Below are 20939 nucleotides of genomic sequence, written 5' to 3' on the forward strand. Positions count from 1 at the left end.
ATTATATATATTATTATATATTAATATATATATATATATAATATATTATATATATTATTATATATATATATATATATATATATTATAAATATATATATAATTATTAGAATAATATTAAATAAATGATGATTATTATTATTATACATTTTTAAAATAACAATTAATATTTTTTTCTAATAATTTTAATAGAATAATTATATATATAAATAGTACATGATTTATTACAATTAAACAACTACTACTAATCATTTTAACAGTAATTGAAAGTTTACACTAAATAAATCTTTCAGATAAATTTGACAAATATAGAACAACTACGAACCGATGATTGACAGATGTCAGTCACTAGTATTTGTTGCAAGTTAAGTTGCAATTTTCCTTAAATTTAGTGAAAATTTTGTACACAAAGTAGAGTAATCTTGATAATAATATTTATACTAATAACAATCAGAAGAACAATAAAAAAATAAAATAAAAAAAAAACATATAATACATTATATATAATTATATTTAGGCTAATATATAACATAATATTGCATAAAAAGTCTTTTTTTGTGTGTGTGTACGTTTTCCTTCCGCTGGAGGGCAGCAGAGGTACAAAGAAAAATTGACTGAATGCATGCCTAATGATTTGTGTGCGCGTGTGTGTGTGTGGAGGACTTGTTGCTGTGTGTGCCTGCAGCTGTGCAGTATATCTAGTCGTACTCACTCTTTTTGGAGAAGAGTTTGTTCTCGGAGAAGGTGCTGTAGCTTTTGGGTTCACAGTTGCAGGCTTGAGGCTCAGAGTTCACGCTGACATCAGCGCTCATGCTCTGAATATAAAGCTGGGATTTGATGCTGGATACAGGCGGCTTCCGCACTGCAGACAAACTGGCCATGCCTTTGCATTTAGACAACCTCAGCTTCCCTGTGGCGTCTTCAACACACTGCCACTTCTGCAGAGAGAGAGGGAGAGAGAGAGAGAGAGAGAGAGAGAGAGAGAGAGAGAGAGAGAGAGAGAGAGAGAGAGAGAGAGAGAGAGAGAGAGTGGGAGATCTTCATGCATCGATGATCAATACACTAACAGAACAATAACAGAAGTGCCATTGCTGTTTAGGCAGGATACCATGGTATACCATCTATATACCTTTTTTTTTTTGCTGCAACGATACCTTGGTAAAATTGTGTGTATTTTTTATTGTAATGTAAATGCCAAGGTACATTAATTAAAGTAATGCCATCTATTACCATACCATATGTTTTATACAACATTAACCTTGTTCTTATAAAATAATCTTAGCTCGTTCCTCTGTAGCTGAACTGTATTTGACAGTGTCTGCTCATGAAGACAACTTGTTTGACACCATCAAAACCGATTAACTTCTCACCTTGACGAGTGTGTGTGTGTGTGTGTGCTTATACACTGGAAGTAAAAGATGAAAATGAACCCCCTGCCAAGTGTGTAAAATCTTACTCAGCTGAAATGATCACAAATCCACCTTGTTAAAAGCTTCGTTATAGAGAAAGACAAGTTACACCGCGCTCTATCAGAGAGATGGGCGAGTGTTTAAAGTCCCCATGAAACCAAAAGTGACAATTCTATTGTTATGGAATATAGCAGTGTTTATTAAAAATGATTTATCCGTGCACATCGTTATTACTTTTTTTAATTAGCATGCCCTAACTTCCCCTCCCTCTTACAGCTCATCTCGTTTCTTCTTTAATGATGTCTCTGGCATGAGGGCGGGGCGACCTGTCACTCACATGAGATCGACCAATAGCAAACCACAACATCCAATCAGCTTCCCATGGACAGAATCAAGCCCCGCCCTATATTTTGTCATGTTCCAGAAGACATGTCAGTTGATAATACATAACAATAGGGTTAATTGCAACTTCTGTTTCATGCTGACTTAATTAAATGAGTTTTTGCCTTATATTAACTGATACACATGATTCTAAGTAAATCAGGAGCTAAAACAATGCACGTCAATACCGGCAGGAGCAATTTTCCCTTTCTTTTGGAAACTCGAATTTTTCTTGCTTTGAAAAACTGTGAAGGTGCGTAAAGGCAAACTTCTTGATCAAAACTGAAAAGAAGATGTAGGAATAATGCCTGACTGACATGAAGAGCTGGAGAAAAGAGGGCTGGATGGAGAGGATAGATAATGCAGGAATGGGCTGCGGGTCCCTGGAGGACTGCAGCGGGTCAGTCTTGTTAGACTGAAAGTGAGAGCATGAAATTTCAGGTGTCTGATCTGACAGCCCAGACATCTCTCTGTTCACACTTCTGTTTCAAAAGACGGCTCACACACACACCTACTCGTAATAGTGTGAGGGTCTATAGTGACAAAATATGCCAAAAAGCATGCAGATATTACCAGGTGCCATGGTAATATTATGGTTTTATGGTATTAAAGTTAACACTGCATCCCCCCCTGCAAAAATGTGTATTTTAATTAAAAAAAAACCCACTATATTTGTAATAATAATGAATAAATTATCATAATTTTTTTCTGGTTGTGTGATTCACAGACGTGTTTGGTGATGGCCATTAACTGGTGAAGCTCATGAATATTTATTTGATTATGCGCAAACGATTGAACATGAGATTTTAGTGTTTTAAAGAGTGTTTGTGACATATTGAGGTCAGCAATAGAGTTTTTGCTCATTTTCAAAGAGAGCTGCCACTCATATGCAGAGCACACAGTTTGTGTAGGACACCATGCATTGAGACATAGTAAAGATATTGGTAGGGTTATCATGTTTCTTCAATTTCAATATGCTTGATTTTAATCAACAAAATCCTTGATTGCAATTAGCCCGTGTCGAGTAATAATACTCGATGATAATATGTATGAATGTCTATATTATGTATACGAAATTATGTGTTGTTCAATGAAATCATAAAACTATACTTGCTTTTGATACTTTCTTTGAACCATTTATTATTGCCGCTTTGTTATTCTAGATGTATTCAAGTAATTTTCCTGGTTATTGTTCACTTAAAGGCTTAGTTCACCCAAAAAGAAGAATGTTTTAATCAAACAGATCTCATTCCCCATTGACTACCATAGTATGTATTTTTTCCTGTGGTAGTCAATGGGGAATGAGATCTGTTTGATTAAAAACATTCTTCCAAATATCTTCCTTTGTGTTCAGCAGAATAAATAAACACATAGAGGTTTGGAACAACATGAGGGTGATTAAATACTGACAGAATTTTCATTTTTGGGTGAATTAAGTCTATTTTTATTACCATCAAAATATTATATCCGATAATATCCGATTACTCGATTAATCGTCAAAATAATCGACTTATTACTCGATTAGGAAAATAATCGTTAATTTCAGGGTTCCCACACCTTGGTTAACATCAAATTCAAGGACCTTTCAAGGTCTTTCCAGGTCCAAAACCCTCAAATTCAAGGACTTAATGTGGGGACACATTTCAAGTGAGAACAAGGTTACATTGTGTATGTAAGATACATTGTTACAGTTTTCATCTGTCAAACAGCTAGGCATAAAAGCTTTTTTATTTTGCATTTATTTTTGGCCATATAAAAGAGATCTAATAGTCCATTTGTCATATTTATGTTTTGCATAAAACCGAAGAATATTTGGTACATTCTAATTCTATAAAAAATATAAATAAATGATGATAATAATCAAATAAAATTTTACCTAAAATAAAAATGTGTCAGGGTCCTGGAACTGATTATATCGACATGAGAACTTGACAGCTCAACAATAAAACATGAGAAAACAAGTACGTGAACTTGCAACAGAACACATATTATTTTACATTATTTGATTATTTTATTTATTTCTACGTAACTCTTCAGTATATGTTGGAATGACTTTATTTACTACTTAAATTATGACTACATTATTGTCCTTTTTTAATTGAAATAATTTAGCACTTTTTTTTTAAATGCCATAAATTGTGTATGACAGATAGGATCACCATTTATTTAGCATGTTTACGATCCATCCATGGATCCATCATGAGTGTATATATATGTGTGTATATATATAAAAGGAAAGGAAAGAAAGATTCTCCTGTGTGTATGTTGTTGTACCTGACCGATCTGTTCACATGGCGTCTGGTACTCTGCGCGCTGGCACAGGTCTTTGACACGCTGGTATTTGGGCAGGTAGTTCTCCTCCTGGGCCATATCTTTCTCGTCATTCAGTATTTTGTGTAGCAGTTTCCTGTCACCAGAGAAGAAAAGAAAAACCCAAATTAACATTTGTTGACCTTTCGCACCAAGAACCCAGAGCTCTCAGGCTGTTTTCAGACTTCAGATCTGTGCTGACTCAGACTCACCCCCTCTCCACCAGGAACGAGTCCCTCCACACTTTTCCCTTCTTGTTGAGCTGGAACCTGCAATTGGGAGAGACAGTTGAATATTGATTTACCGGCTTTGTTACTGATCACCTGGAACAGAAAATTGGCCAGAAATTGACCTTCTCCTCTCAGCATTTTCGAATGATGACTTAACCTGACAAATTAAGCCCGTGATTGGAAAAAGAATGAAAAAAAGAGTAAAAGTAGAATTATTATTATTATTTATTTTTTTTTACAAACGGCTTAAACATAAATCCAGCCTGCGATTATTTTTTTTCTCCCCAATGCTGTCCCTGATAAAAAAAAAAAAAAACAAAAAAAAAAAACAGAAGGATGTATATGGAGGTGCTCTGTGCACCTCCTGACCTTCTCTGCAGATATGAGCTATTGATCTGTGCTCTCACACACACTCTCTGATCTCCGCAGGAGTTTTGGGCAGATTGAAGAGTGTTCTGCCTGGCCTTTTCTCCAATTCAGACTCCTCTTGTTAGTGGTACTAAGGCAGCATTATTACAAAAATCTCAAATTATGCATACTTTGTCCCATGCCATTTGCACAACAGACGAATTATACTTTAAAATCATGGGGATTATTGAGGAAAGTTTTGCTATTGGGTCAATGATGTATTGTGTCCACAATAAAAGAAAGTTTTAAACTCACGTGCCAAGTTCTTAGAAACGTATTCTTTGCATTCATGTTGGTATCACTTGGTTTTGAAAACTACCATTTTTAAGGAACATTTCATTATTTTTTCAGGCACTGAAGGTCTATTTAGCCATTCAAGTAGGAAAGTGAATAATCAAATGTAAAAATCAAATGTATAAATGAAATATCCATTGATTCTCATTAAAGCTTACAAATGTTCTTCAGCCAAGAGCAGTGAGGGAATTGTTTCATGTACTGTATGTATATTAGGCTGCTGTCACTTTAAGAGTTTAAACATGGATCTGATATACTGCCCTACAAAGCAAAAAGGCAGTAACTGCAGTTTTGGTAAAGCTTTAATTATTACAATTTTCATGACATTCAAGGCATCCTTTGTTATGTAACAAAACATCTTATCTTAAATGCGTGTCATTTTAGAGAAAAATGGTAGTGGTTTGTACAGTAACTGCAAAAAGCCCTAGCAAAAGTCATTTTTCTCAGTTCTGCACTCTACGTAGTTACTGCCTTTTTGCTTTGTAGGGCAGTATACTGACGTGCATTCAATTTTCACACTCAAATCTGTTCACATTCACTTTGCATTACTGGAATAATGTTTATTCATAACTTTGCGAGAACCATGCCAAGAACCTTTCCTGTTAGTTGAGGAACAGCGCTCCAGTAAAATCGTTTAAAAGTTTAAACTGGCAAGACTTGTGTGATGATACAGAAAATCAATGTCACATTAGCATAACCACAATACAGATGGGAATCAGAAACAATAATAATTGAAACCATCCACTGAACTGATACAATGTGCACTGTAGCACGAGGCCGATTGTGGAGATGTTTTAGTCATATATAGCTCAACACTATTTTTAGACATATCTAGGACCTGAAAATCTTGAAAAGCATGATTAGAGATGCCTTAAAAAACACGTGGAAGCGGATGAATTGTTTAATTAGTGTCTGAGGTGATTGAGAGATGTAGCCCTCCTGCTCTCTGCCAGTGATTTTCCCAGAAAGACCCTCTTCCCTCCGGATTTCTTATTTCCTGTCCACCCACCTCCTGCTGAGATATGCATCTCTTCCTCTCATCTAAAATAAAAGAGGTACGCAGGCTAGCGGAAGAGTGCAGAGATGAGATTTCAGCAGGTGTCATGGTGATGAGGGGTTGTGTGCCAGTAGGACGCCTGGCAGACTGCCATCTGCTGCCACTCAGTGACAATGAAGTGAGGCGAGGTGCTGTTCCTGCAGCTCTGACAGACTCAGGATTAGGCTAAATGCAATGTGTCATTGTCCTCAGGAAACTCAGCAGTACAAATAGGGTCATGTAATATAGCGAAGTAGTGCTGTTGATTCAGAAGGCTACTAAAAAAGATAAGATTGGCAGTTCTTAATAAGTATCTCTGGCCTTACTGTGCACAGTTCATCAGTTCATGTTTTAAAGGGATAGTTCACTTTGAAATTAATTGTTGATATGTTTTAGTTTACCTCAAGGGCATCCAAGATGTAGGTGTCTTTGTTTTCACAGTATTTTCAATTTTGACATTTTCAGTATATCTAAATATGTTTAGTGAAAGGTAAAACTTCCGCAATGTCGCGCGAGAGATCACTTCCGGCGCAACGTTGGACACGGTTCTGTTCGGTTCAGTTGGACATCTGATTCAGATCAGTTCGACATAGCTGTTAACAAGAGGTAAAAACTATATAAATACAGTTCGTTTTCTCACACAAACCGCTCGTTTCGTGTCTTAGGCCATCAATGTGTACTTACATTTATGAGTCATTAAATCATGTTTAATTTGGACTTCTCTGTGCATGCTCTTTGAGGTGGTGACCATAGACCTCCATTATATGACTGACAGACAAGAACGGTTTGACCTAAAAATATCAAAATTGAAAATACTGCGGAAACAAAGACACCTACATCTTGGATGCCCTTGAGGTAAGCTAAAACATATCAAAAATTAATTCCAAAATGAACTATCCCTTTAATATACATGTATTTACTTCAAAGTCAGTGTTGAGAAAAGTTACTTTTAAAAGTAATGCATCAGTTACTATAAATGTTATGTCTAACGTAATTTTTGCTTATTTGTGTGGTTAACTTGGGTCATCAAAGGTCAGCAGAAAAGACAGTGGATAATAAGATTTAATCAACCCGATCTCACGACCAAGTCGTACGAATTCGACGAATGATTAAAAAGTGGCTAATTCGTAACAATTCATACGACCTCACTCGTACGAATTAATAAGATTTTGCTAAATCGTACATATTTTACGAATTGGCCAATTCGTATGAATTCGTACGAATGACCTACCCCTTACCCCGCCCCTAAACTTAACCATCACGTGGGTTTAGACAAATCGTACGAATTAGTACGAGTGAGGTCGTACGAATTAGACACTTTTTAATCATGCGTCAAATTCGTACGAATTGGTCGTGAGATAGTGTTGGATTTAATACACAAAGTATATTTGTGTTGTTTAACTATTTTAATGTAATTTAATTATTGCTGGTTTGTGTAATACTCTGAGTTTGCACTGCAAGTGAGATGAGTAAAAGTCTGCTCACAATTATTCTTAAACTACAATAACCATCATGTTCGGACAGCACACACAACGCCTCTGCACTTATTCCTCATTTCTCTTAACATGGGGACAGGTTTGAGATTAACTCTGTTTGCACTGGTGTTCCCCAGGGTGCAGTCTTGGGCCCTTTACTCTTCAATATTTATCTGTCACCACATCATTTGTCATTTGATGATATACAATCAAAATCTGGTGGATTCTCTCTGGTTGTATTTCTGAGATAAAAACATGTATGAGTAATATTTTTTTGTGTCTCATGCTCATTGATTCCCTTCATCAAATTTCCAAAGCTGGTCTTTGACTATTGATGGCTCTGTTTTGAAGAGAGGAACATTGGAGTTTTATTTGATTCTTTTGTTCATAGTACAGTTAAAACACCTTTTTTTTCACCTCAGTAATATAGCACGATTGCGTCCTATGCTAAATTTCTCTGTAGCTGAAAAGGTGAAAACTCATTCGTTGTCTCTCGACAAGATAACTGTAATGCCCTTTTAGCTGGAGTTTCTTGAAGAAAGGTTATTGCCAGGTTCTTGACTGGTTCCAGGATATGCAATCATATTACTCCAGTTTTGAAGTCCTTACTCTGGCTCCCGGTCAGGTTTTGTGTTGATTTTAAAATAACAATGCCGACATTTAAAGCATTTCATTGCTTGGTTTCACATTATTTATCTAAATTGTTAAACTCATATATATGCCAAATCGCAAATTGAGCTCTTCACAATCCAACTAAATAAATCAAGTGTATTATTATTAGTAGTAGTAACTGGAAAAAAGTAATCTGATTACAAAACTCACGTTACTTGTAATGTGTTACCCTCAACACTTTTCAAAACGTACTAACTGATCTGACTTTTCTATTCTGCTAATGTAACCAAAGACACAATAACAACTGACCAATAAACTCATAAAATTCAGTCAGCACCACTCTATATTATTGCCCATTCAGAGTAGGAAATACTCCATTTTTTTTTTATTTTTATGACACACTTGAGGAGACAATCTCACCTGTTCATGACACGGTCTGTGTCCAGGAGCTTGAGGACGGACTTGCCATCCATGTCTGGTGGAACATCCATTCCTGCAATATCCAGGATGGTAGGGGCCAAGTCTATGTTCAACACGATGTGTGGGTTGCTATGGAAACAGAAGAGGGGGTCGTCATTTGACATAATGGTCAGAAACCAGCACATGAACACTGACTGATAATAAGATAAGGACAGTGAGAGAAATAGAGAGATCCAGGGCTTGGAATTCAGAATACAGTATCCACACTGCATTCTCTTTACTATTTTTAATAAAAGTAGTATGTGAAACAGTATGCATTATACAACAATATATTTTTGTTTGATATTTCATGATCCACTGAGGTGGTATGCAATGACAAGTGGGTCAATTTTCCCCACTATACTTTGATGTTCACTTATTCCCTGTGTTGTTTGCAGTGTTATTCATATACGGCTCATGGGATTTGGGATTTCACAAGATGGTTGAATACCCACTGAAGTATTGGGAAATCAGATGTGATGGCTGTAGCACACATACAAGCAACTGCCATTGAGAAGAATGTGAATGTAACACAGTGGTTCTCAAACTTTTTGACTCCGAGTGAGGCCCCTCATTGACCAAGACAATATTCAAAGGCCCTAAATATATGTTCTGGTACTTGTGCTGTGGTGCTATTACAGAAAGAGTGTCAATATGTTCAAATAATTTTACAAATATTATAACAAATTATATTAAATTACAATAAAATTTTAATAATTACATTCGAAAATTCAGAAGATTCAAGAACTGAAAGTTATTCGGGGTTCATTATCAAATCTAAATGGCTTCTCCACTTTGTGATTAAGGGTTTTACAATTATTTTTATCTCACAAATATTAATTTTTGATCTTGAGTAAAAACTACACTGTAAAAATGAATATGCTTTATCTAATTAGTAGAATTGTGGCAACAGATTACAAGCAATATTATTAATTAAATTTAATAATAAACAAATTAGAACTGAGTAATAATTAATCAAATTATTCCTTAAAAGTTAGCCATTTAAAATGAGTAAAGTTTACACCAAAAGATGTAACAAAAAATATCTCACTAACAGATTTTATATTTCCAACTTTGAATACACCTGATGTTAGTTGGTTGTTGTTGTTGTAAGTTTTACTCATTTTAAATGATTGACTTTTAAGGAATTAATTTGATTAATTATTACTCAATTCTAATTTGTTAAATTTATTCAATAATATTACTTGTAATCTGTTGCCACAATTTTTTTTGATTAGATAAAGCATATTAATTTTTACAGTGTAGAGGTACATTCTTTATAGAAATGTTCTTGACTTATTAGGATTTTATTAATATCCATGACTTTTCCAGGTCTATACATCACACTTTTAAAATTCCCTCAAATATCCATTTTTTTTAAAGGATTCTGGTTATTAAATAAAAATGACAGTCGAGGGAACTAATTAAAATAAGAAAGATCACATCATCTCACATCCTGATTTTTAGATGTTTTAGTTTATTTTAAAGCTTGTTTTATTTTAAATAACTGAAAGCCACCTTCCTATTTAAGAACCACTGTGAACTAACAGATATAGAGCTCTGTAAGTAAACATCAACCCCAAATACCCTCAATGTGATTTAGACCGAGGCTTTAATTTTCATTCAAAACTGATTTCATTTGATCGTTTCAAATCCTGTGAAGTCAATGGAATGAAACTCAGAGTCGATTAATCCAATCATATCCGTTCAAAGTTTTCATAAAGTAAATTAGCCTCATCTGGCTCTAATTTTATTGCCTAAAGGCTCATCTGATATTGAACTGAGCCCAGCTGTGCCTCTCTCACCCGGAGTCTCTCGCCAAACACTTTATCCTCTTTTCTGTCTTTCTTTCACAGAGTAAAGTCTCGTGGTCTTCACATGAGTGGACTTTAATGCTGCTAATCAGCTTTTCTGAGAAGGAGAGAAGCCAGATCACACAGCAGTGCAACAAGAATACCATATTAAACACTTGCGAGAGAAAGAGAGATTGAGTTTTCTACATTTAAAAAGAGGTCTGGTCTGGTGCTCCCTTGGGGCTGCAGGTTCAAATATGGCCTGCAACAAGTGCTGATCTCATTCCCTCTCTCTATATGTGGCAGGGCATTGGAAAGTCATTAAAAGCCCATAAATCAAGAAGCACAGTTCAGACCTCATTAAAAAGTAACATTAGCCTCTGTACAAAAACATTACAAAAAGAGCAATTGCTATAGATTTAAATCATATATTAAATTCTATATATATATTTTTTTTTAAAATATATACTTTTGGGAAATAATCATTATATTTTAAGAGCCTTTCTGCAATGCAGTGCAATGAAAATAAGCCAACCGTGTAAAAAGCTTTAAGACCAAGCTAAAGTCTATGCAAAGCTTTCAGCAACACTAGAAAAATGGGTAACACTTTACTTGAAGGGGTGACACCTTCATAATCATGACATGTGTTATGAATATGAAGGAAGTTTTATGCATGTTTGTGACAACTGTCATTAAGTATTTGCTCAGTTATGACATGTTTAATGCAAATATGACATTAGGACATTAGCAGATTAATTATCAAACTTAAGAAAGCACCTAACATTACATTAAACTGTCAGGTGGTTGGTTTTGACATTGGCTGTCATGAAGCCATTATAACTTTTTAATGACAAATTCAATTAGTAACACTGTAGTTGAGGTCACGAAAAATATTCATGATGTAGTTATAATGCCTCATGACAGCAAATGTCAAAGCCAACTTATGCACACCCCTTCAAGTAAAGTCTTACCAAAAAAGGTTACGTTGTCTAATATACACATATTTATTTGACACTTTTTTTTTTGTGAGCAATCTATTTAGCATTTATCTTGGATGTTATAAGCGTTTCTGGGTCAGCATATTTTGTTGGTCCTGGAACAACACTCTTGAAAGCCTGAAAATGTAGTCTTAACCCTATTCCTACCCCTAAACCTACCCCTACCCTAATTTATCCCTAAAATCAGAGGGAAATGATAGGTGAATAACACTGATGTAGAAGCATCTAACCCTGGATGTAAGCCTAAACTTGACATAAACTGTAAACTTGTCCCTGAAAATCTGATCATTGGAATGTTGTTTCATGATCAACAAAGATGTAGATCCAGGAACACGTCACACTTGGTGAAACCGCAGGCTCTGCTCTCTTGGACAGGACCATCACATACAAAACTCAAACACTTACATGCCTCCTGCCTCCACATTTGGGCCGCGGATGTAAAAGGGAACTCTGATGTCAAACTCGTAGGGCATGGATTTCCCCTTGACCAGTCCGAACTGACCGATGTGGTATCCGTGGTCAGCCGTGTAGATTACATACGTGTTGTCCAGCTCTCCAGTGTCCACCAACATGTTATATATCTATATTCAAACAAAAGAAACATGACAGTGGTAAGAAAAAATTATGTAGATCGTTGTAGGGTTGCATTTTGGAGAAATGCGAGACAAAACATAGAGAATTTGAATATTATACATGCAAAAAAACAAAAAAACAAACAAAAAAACAACAATATTTAAAAAAGGGAAAAAAAAACAACAACAAAAAACCTGTAAATTTAAAAAAAAACCCTTTTTTAAATTTTGTTTTTTTTGGTTATGTTTTGTTTTTTATGTGCATAATATTATGCCATAATATTATTACTGGTGCATTTCACAAAACAATATTTAAAAAAGGTTTTTTTTTTAAATTACAGTTTTTTGTTTTGTTTTGTTTTTTCCTGTGAAAACTGTAAATTTCAAAAACCCTTTTTTAAATATTTTTTTTTTTGCATGTATAATATTATATATATATATATATATATATATATATATATATATATATGAAGAGTTCAGATGCAAAAGCCTCTAAATGCCATTTGAAATTTTCTTCTTTAATGATGATTTTTATCAAACTTGTATATTTATGTTCAGTAATTTCACTTAAATAGCAATTAATAGGTAATTATCATTGCCATTTAAGTGAAATTACTGAACTTAAATATACAAGTTTGATAAAAATCATCATTAAAGAAGAAAATTTCAAATGGCATTTAGAGGCTTTTGCATCTGAACTCTTCATATATATATAAAATTATATAATTATATAATTATAAAAAAATTATATATATATATAGTATATGATATATAATTTATTAATTTTTTTCTGGGAAAACTGTACATTTAAAAAAACATTTTTTAAATATTGTTTTGTGAAATGCACAATTCTAATTTGGGTTAACTAAAAGTAAAACAATTAAAAATTATTTAAAATGTTGAAATAAATGTATGTAAAAAATACAGTAAAAATACAAAACATAAAAATACTTAAACTTAAAGTAAAATCAACATTAAATCTAAACTTAACATTGAAAAAACTGCTAGACATTAACAAACAGCATAATATAATATAAAGCATACTAAAATAACACTACCATAATGTTCAATTTTTATTTTAGAATATTATAATTATTCGATACATGTGATCCAGAAAACTACCATGCAATCTGATATCATAAATGTACAAAGGTACTGCCATTATTTTCCCCAAGGAATGAAATTTGTTCCCATTCTCAAAATGCTCATATATTTTAGGGCTTCATAAATATTACATGATGTACCTTCTCCACACTATCGTCCACGGACAGCAGCGTTTGCAATCTCTTGCGCTGCAGCATGTTGGTGAACTCCATGTGAATGGGCTTCATGGAGCCGGTGTAACGCATAATCCAGTGTTTGTCTGGATTAGGGGCGTAATTATAACTGGGCGTTCTGAAAGGAGAAGAAAAGAGTGGCAGTCAGTGGACCTGCTGGAGCATGACTGAGAGAAATCCAGAGTCTTCAGAGCAGACACTGTTAGTCGACTGCGTTCTGCTGATGTTGGAGGAAAGCACACAGACAGATTTTGACAGCTGAGATGATGTGTCTCTGTGTGTGTGTGTTTGCATGGTCAGAATTACAAATCAAATGTAAATCGACAGCAATCGAACGTTTGCTCTCTCTCACCCGTCTCCTCGAAAATGACACATTGCAATTTTACAGTCTCACGGTTTCTGGGCTCTGACTGACAGACTGACACTCTGTAAATGTAATGGTTGTTCAAGCATTATTGAGGAACAAAAAGAGCGAGAAGTGTTTGTAGCTCCTCCTCCTCGCTCCTGTGCCAGGCGCGTGAGTTTGAGGCCTATTAGAAACAAACAGCACTTACACTCGAAGCCTTTACGGTTGTGATTAAAAGCCCCCAGCTCTATTGTTTAACAGCCTTTACTTAAAGCCTTCTACAGACAAATCAATGTGAGCATCATCACGCGGATCTGCTTTCTGCCTGGCCTTGCTTTGTGGCTGTCGTATATTTAAACTGATAAACAACTTAGTGACAACAAGGGATGTAACTCTCTCTCTCTCTCTCTCTCGTTGGTGTATCTGTGTATTTCTGTGTCCGTACTGGAATAGATGTGTGTTGCACTTGTTTGTCTGTACAGTACTGTTGCCCTAAATGTGCTTTTAACATTTTAAGGTAACAAAACATGACATTTTAATGAACATTTCACTACTAATGGAGTAGTGCCTGGGATTTTAATTAATCAGTGATTTCAATCAATTTACTGAAAATATTCATACACTGTTCACTGATTCGCTCATTGCCCCTTGTTACATCTTGTTATGGCGATATATAGTTTATCCTCCATTTTGTGACCTCCCATTTCATTAATTTCACTCACAAACATGATCCTTCATTCAGTGTCACTCTGGCCCTGTTTACACCTAGCATTAAGATGCGTTATCGTCGACCCGATCACAAGCTGAAGATACTAATTACAAGTGTAAATAGGGTCTAAATGTTTTGAGCTACTCTAAAAGTAGTTGAAAACGCATGAGACCGGATTGCTTTCCTAGGGTAGACGTTCAAGTGGTCGAATGCACACGAAAAGCCAATAAACACCATTTTTACCCAATACATAATCACTGTGGGACATGTTGTGAGAAAGTGGTTTGAATACAGAAATACATGGGTTAAATTTGCAGCTCATTTTGAGTAAAAAATAGTTCTAATCTGATTCACAACACACTATTTCACTCAATATTGGTGTGTGCTCTGTATTTAGGTTTATTAGACTAATCGGGGAATTAGCTTAGCATCATGCTAACATCAAACTCAAGTGGAATTGTAAACGGAGTGAGCAGAAAAGTTTATTATAAATAATTTAATAGAGAATTATTTTGAGAAAAAAATAGCTCTAATCTGATTCACAACACACTATTTCACTCAATATTGGTGTGTGCTCTGTATTTAGGTTTATTAGACTAATCAGGGAATTAGCTTAGCATCATGCTAACATCAAACTCAAGTGGAATTGTAAACGGAGTGAGCAGAAAAGTTTATTATACATATTTTAATACAGAATTATTTTGAGAAAAAAATAGTTCTAATCTGATTCACAACACACTATTTCACTCAATATTGGTGTGTCTTCTGTATTTAGGTTTATTAGACTAATCGGGGAATTAGCTTAGCATCATACTAACGTCAAATTCAAGTGCAATTGCCTGTAAACGGAGTGAACAGAAAAGTTTATTATAAATATTTTAATACAGAATTATTTTGAGTAGAAATAGCTCTAATCTGATTCACAACACATAATTTCACTCAATATCGATGTGTGCTCTGTATTTAGGTTTATTAGCTATCAAACTCAAGTGGAATAACCTGCAAACAGAGTGAACAGGAAAGTTGACAAAAAATATTTTAACACAGAATTATTTTGAGTAATAATAGCTCTTATCTGATTCACAACACACTATTTCACTCAATATTGGTGTGTGCTCTGTATTTAGGTTTATTAGACTAATCAGGGAATTAGCTTAGCAACATGCTAACATCAAACTCAAGTGGAATTAAACGGAGTGAACAGAAAAGTTGGTTATAAATATTTTAATACAGAATTATTTTGAGAAAAAAAAAGTTCTAATCTGATTAACAACACACTATTTTACCCAATATTATGTGTGTGTTCTACATTTATTAGACTAAAGCGTTAGCTTAGCAACATGCTAATGTAAACTCAAGTTGAATTGAGTAAACTGAGTCTCGGTGTGTGTGACGTGAGGAATGCTGCTTGTGTGGCGCGTTGCTGCCTATATCGAGTGTTACAAATAAGTCACATCACATTCCATCGCGGTTACACCACTGCCTCGTAAGGCAGCTGCCTATGTAGTAAACGGCATTTTCGTTCTCTCTCTGGTTTTATCTTCTTTATTGTTCTACACATAATCCTTTTAATCCTCTCCAAACATTCTGTCTCTTCCTCTCTTGTTTTTTCCGATCATATTTTCATTATTCCCTCCATCTCAGGAGTGTTGGAGTTGAAACAGGTGCAGCGGGCTCACACGGCGATGAGAACATGGGGATTTTCCCACTGAATAATACTCTCAGGCTATCTGGAAGGATTTGTACAATATCTCTCCAGTGGCCTTGTGCCAGTCCGAGGGGCAGCGAGGGGTTAATCACATACAGCACTGTACGAGGGCAAGGAGCAGAGAAGTACAGGACTAGTGAGAGGCCATTGTGGACAGTGGCGGGTGGTTTGCAGAGGACTGAATGGAGAGAATAAGAGCGCTCCCTGCACTTCATGGAAAATTAAAAGAGGATAGAGGAATTCTAGGGCATCCCCCCCCCGACAGCCGGAGAAGTATACATGCATATGAATACGTGTGTGGAGCGCAGACATCTATTATGGCTATGGAGTGAAAAATAAGGCATGATTCATTGCAATGTATGTACAATATGAAATACACTTGTATATGAATCATAAAACATGCTTTTACGGAGAATTGTGTGCAGAAGAGACTGGATCGGAAAAACAGGAGCAAGGCTGTTTGTTTTTAATGGTGAAAGTGAGATGACATCAGAAAAATAATAAAAGTGTCTGCCTTGAGCAGTCACTTTGAAAGGGTGATGGAGATTTTATTTGAGTCATAAAGTGGGCAGGTTTGCATCTTTGGTTTTTATCTACTCCGGTGGTGAATGAAAGGCCTGTTAAACTATAAAAGCCTCCAAAACCTTATCACACACACACACACACACACACACACACACACACGTTTATTTGAAGAGCTGCCCATCTACTAATGAAAAAAAATATTCATCTGTTTTTGTTTTCATCAGGGGTTTTTATCAGGCTGTATGAGAAAGTGAATATGCACATTTAGGGACATTCTGTCCCTTTAATGTCTGATTTCATTCCTGACGCCTCAATATTTCAGGAAAGATGGGTAATATTCATTGACAGTATCTCTTTGCTCTCTTTTCCTCTCTCGCTCTCCTTTTTTTTATTGGCGAGAGAAATGGGAGCTCATAGTTGTGTGGTTTTGTGCTTAGAGACACAATGTCCTGAAAGCAAATCGAATCTGAGAGAGAGAGACAGAGAGAGAGAGACAGAGAGAGAGATTTAGTACATAACAGGCCTTTTGTTTGCTCATTTGTGGTGCGTTAACTAGATAATATATCTATGCTTGTGCTGTAGGGTGTGTCTATGACACGTAATAGATAGTACACAAGTACAGAAACGTTTAAGCTTGTTTTATGTTTTGTTTTATGTGTATGAAATGTGTCAGTGTGCAATTTATAGTGCAATGTCAGAATGTGTAAGTGGAGTTGCCATAATGCTATGTTCACACCGGACGCGAATAGCGCATCAAATTCGCGTCTACCGCGTCTAGTTTGACGCTTGACCACTTTGTGTTAATTCAAGCGTCAAGAGTGAAACTGACGTGCGTAAAATCAAAAGTTTGAAGCGAAATTTACGCGCGTCAGAATCAAAACCCGTTGGCGGCCATCTTTTTTTATGTTGATTGAGCATTCATCGAGAGATTCACCGCACTGTATTTGCTCGGGAGAGCTAGAACAGCAGACCGGTGAAAGCGTTGAGAGCGTCAAAAGGTTGGGCAGTTCTCAACTTTATGCAAATATCAAGCGAAAAATGCGGTCGGCAGCCAATTGATGTGCGGTTTGGGATGTGACGTCTGTTTTGAGATTTTAAAAATATGCAAATTGTGCCCGAGTTTATGCTGGATTTAGTGCGTAAATAATTTTGTTTACAAATTAGACGCTTTGCAGTTATATGTTATATGTTAAATAATTCATTTTGGATGAGTTCATTGGGATTATACTGGCTGGGTTTATAAAAGTTTTATACAATTTATGGGATATTAAGGGAATTTATGATTTTTCTGCAAACGAATTTATGCAAACAAAGCTTGTCTATTTCCGAATGTAATTGCGTGCATCTCTGATGATTATACTGTGTTTATATGTTGAAAAAACATAAACAAACTCGCACCAGACATACCCCAAAGCGGAGACGTTATAGCGTTGCCAGCGGTAACTGCGGTTACACACACAGTAACTACATCATTCGCGCTTAACGCGCCAGACGCTCTATTCGCGCCATTCGCGCGAACTTGACGTGCAAATGAATTCACGTATTCACGTATTCATGTATTCACGTCTACCGCACCACGCTCTACGCCTCATTCGCGCCGCAGGAATTTTTTACGCGTGTAGCGCGTCTTTGCATTGACTTTACATTGAAATCATTTGCGCCTGACGCGCTATTCGCGTCATTTATGACTTTTATTTATTAATGGCATTTATGACTGTTCCCTTACCATCCAAGGAAAAAAAAGATCGCTCCCCAGATGTAGATCTACATTTTGCTTCGTTTCGCTTGGACTTTTGACAGTGTGTACAGACACGCGGAATCACTCGGACATTAATGGTGTAGACATACACGCATAAACGCGGATACACGCGGATAGCTCAAAATGCGTAGAGATAACACGCCACTTGACTCGAAAGTATTTGAATTTATTGATCAAATTTAGGAATTTAAAATGGAAGATGAAGCATACATTTAATAATATTGGGGGGGGGGGGAGTAGATGCCCTTTAAAGGTGCAGATATTACATTATGGTGATTTAAATATCAAAGCTGATTGAACACTGATGAGAATATTGTTTCAAAACAAATTAATAAAAATAAAAAATTAGGATGAGCAACTTTTTTACTCTGACAAGTGAATGACAGATTTACTTGTCCGAAGGACAAGCGTATGAAAAGGCTTAATGTCGAGCCCTCCCTATATAGCAATGTCATCAGGAGATAGACATACACCGGTAGGCAGTGGCCCACCTTATCTAGTGACCACGTTGTGGTCCACCAGGATTTATAGTTGTTTTTTTTTTTACCAGAATTTATATTTTACCCACCTCTTTTTTTTTTTACCAGTTTAGTGTTCGGAAAAATTCAGTATTATTTTTGTCATTTTGCTGGGGTTTTTTTAGGCTAGCGGCACAGAAATTACACTGAACACATTCACTCAATCAGCGCGCAAACACTCAGATAATGGATGCATTCATTTAAAAAAAAAGAGCAAAAAATATAATTTATCTTAAATTTAGTGTTTAACTCAGCCCCTGGTCAGAGATTTCTTGTGTACAGAGGCTGAATTTATGAGATTAGCGGTTAAAACAATAGACATTGAGCACTATAAAATGAAATTTTGAGATTACTCGGTATACACACAGAGTGAGAGTGGGGTTAAAGAGGTTTAGGAAATGCAGCCACCTAAAAACAACAACATCACGTGTAGACAGGATTTAACCGAGACTATGTGAGTGTGCACAAATATTCTTTTCCTCATCATGTATGTATTCAGCATGTGTGTGAAGAATGGCAGTGCCTCTCAAGCAGGGGGATTACAGACCTTGGGAAAAGCATAGACAGAGACAGGAGGATTTATCTGCTGGAGGGACAGAAGTGGAGAGATGAGATGAACGAAGGGAAAGAAAGAGACATTGAAAAAAATGTCTGATAGCAGCTGGTGGGGAATTAGCAGGAGAGCAGGAGAGAAAAAAAAAACACGTGTGTGTGTGTGTGTGTGTGTGTGTGTGTGTGGCTACATTACTATGAACCAAAGAGGACTGTTTCCATTATAACAACTCTATTCAGTAGCACTTGAGTGACAGAAATAGAGAAATGTGGGATGAGATTTCCATTATCCATGAGTTTTAAGCTGATTCTCTGCTCTCTTCTCATTCATCTCAGCTACCACTGACATTTTACATGTCTTTCCCCCAAAGTTTGTATGATATCTATGATCCTACAGTACATTCATGTTTAGGTTAATAATCAAAAAACTGGTTTTTGGATCATCCCAAATCATGCTGGAGAACATGATCGTCAGGTTTTAGCGGGTGGAGTTCATGCTTAAATTCTTCAGACCTTTTTAAAATAGATGATATGCAATAGATCAGTGGTGTCCATTCCTGCTCCTGCTAAAACCTGACGATAAACGGTCCGTCAACCACACAATAACGAGCAGCTCAGTTTCGTTCCGCTTACATTACATTTACCATTTGATGTTGGGCAATGTTGTGGTCACGCCAGCATCTCTTACATTATGAGCGCGCTTGCCACGCACGACGCACCTACATTTAAAATATCGAAATTTTGGTCGGCAGGAAAAATGGTCCAACGAACCGTTCGGTTCAAAAATGCGTAAAAAAATTAACTGAAAGCCTCATAATGAACGAATACGAATATATAAACCGTTACACCCCTAATGATTGGTTATCAAGGCACACGTGATCCAATATAGCCGTTACGCTTTCTCCAATGGTAGAGCCATGGAACCTCATATCTCTCAATGATAAGACCATCTCTGAATAAGCTTCAAGGCAGGTGTGTTGAAACAAGCTGGAGCTAAACTCTGTAGGACATCCCTGCAATAGCGTTTTGGACTCACATGTGCTGGGATGCATTGGGGAAGGCAGTGGTGTACTGAGGAGCCGCGTCCTCTGGGCCATGAGGGGCCGAGTGACTGATCACCATCAGGACGGGTCGGTGTGGGTAGATCTTCTTTGACATGCGGAAATAACTGATGCTGTCATTGGTTATGAGATCTGTCAGGTAGTCCTATAAGAGATACAGAGATCTGATCGTTAATCTAGTGATTTAAAACATTTTAGCATCAGTTAGTCAAAAGCTTAAAATACACACACATATAGCCCACCCATAAGCAAACTTTTCTGTTGCCAGGGAGCTTGAATGTCAGTCACTGCAATGAATGGTTAAAAAAAGGAAAAAAGGAGGAGAGACTGATGAAAGCTGACAAAAGAGACCAACATTTGAGGGAGAACCAATGAGAGAAAGAGTGGGAGAGACAGACAGGGAAAGGTCTGACTTTGTTATAAATCAGAATAACAAGACTATCAATCAAACTGGTTAAGAATGGATGAAAACGTGGAAAGAAATGAATAGAGGAGATGCAGTAAGAAAAG

At 36.1% G+C, this 20939-nt stretch overlaps 1 protein-coding gene across 10 annotated transcripts in view; it reads right to left on the reverse strand.

The window, feature by feature from the left end:
• sulf2b (sulfatase 2b) overlaps positions 1 to 20939 on the reverse strand; it is a 169593-nt gene that overhangs the window by 11238 nt on the left and 137416 nt on the right. For all 10 annotated transcript variants that reach the window (XM_039658365.2, XM_039658394.2, XM_089124663.1 and 7 more), the window contains 7 exons: positions 20405 to 20574; positions 13219 to 13369; positions 11808 to 11983; positions 8573 to 8701; positions 4310 to 4366; positions 4062 to 4194; positions 710 to 935 (listed from right to left, as the gene is read on the reverse strand). In XM_039658365.2, coding sequence (XP_039514299.2) covers positions 710 to 935; positions 4062 to 4194; positions 4310 to 4366; positions 8573 to 8701; positions 11808 to 11983; positions 13219 to 13369; positions 20405 to 20574 — 1042 coding nt within the window. The remainder of the gene's footprint in view (positions 1 to 709; positions 936 to 4061; positions 4195 to 4309; positions 4367 to 8572; positions 8702 to 11807; positions 11984 to 13218; positions 13370 to 20404; positions 20575 to 20939) is intronic.

Source organism: Pimephales promelas, chromosome 20, assembly GCF_988280905.1.
Source record: "Pimephales promelas chromosome 20, fPimPro1.hap1.1, whole genome shotgun sequence".
Taxonomy (NCBI): domain Eukaryota; kingdom Metazoa; phylum Chordata; class Actinopteri; order Cypriniformes; family Leuciscidae; genus Pimephales; species Pimephales promelas.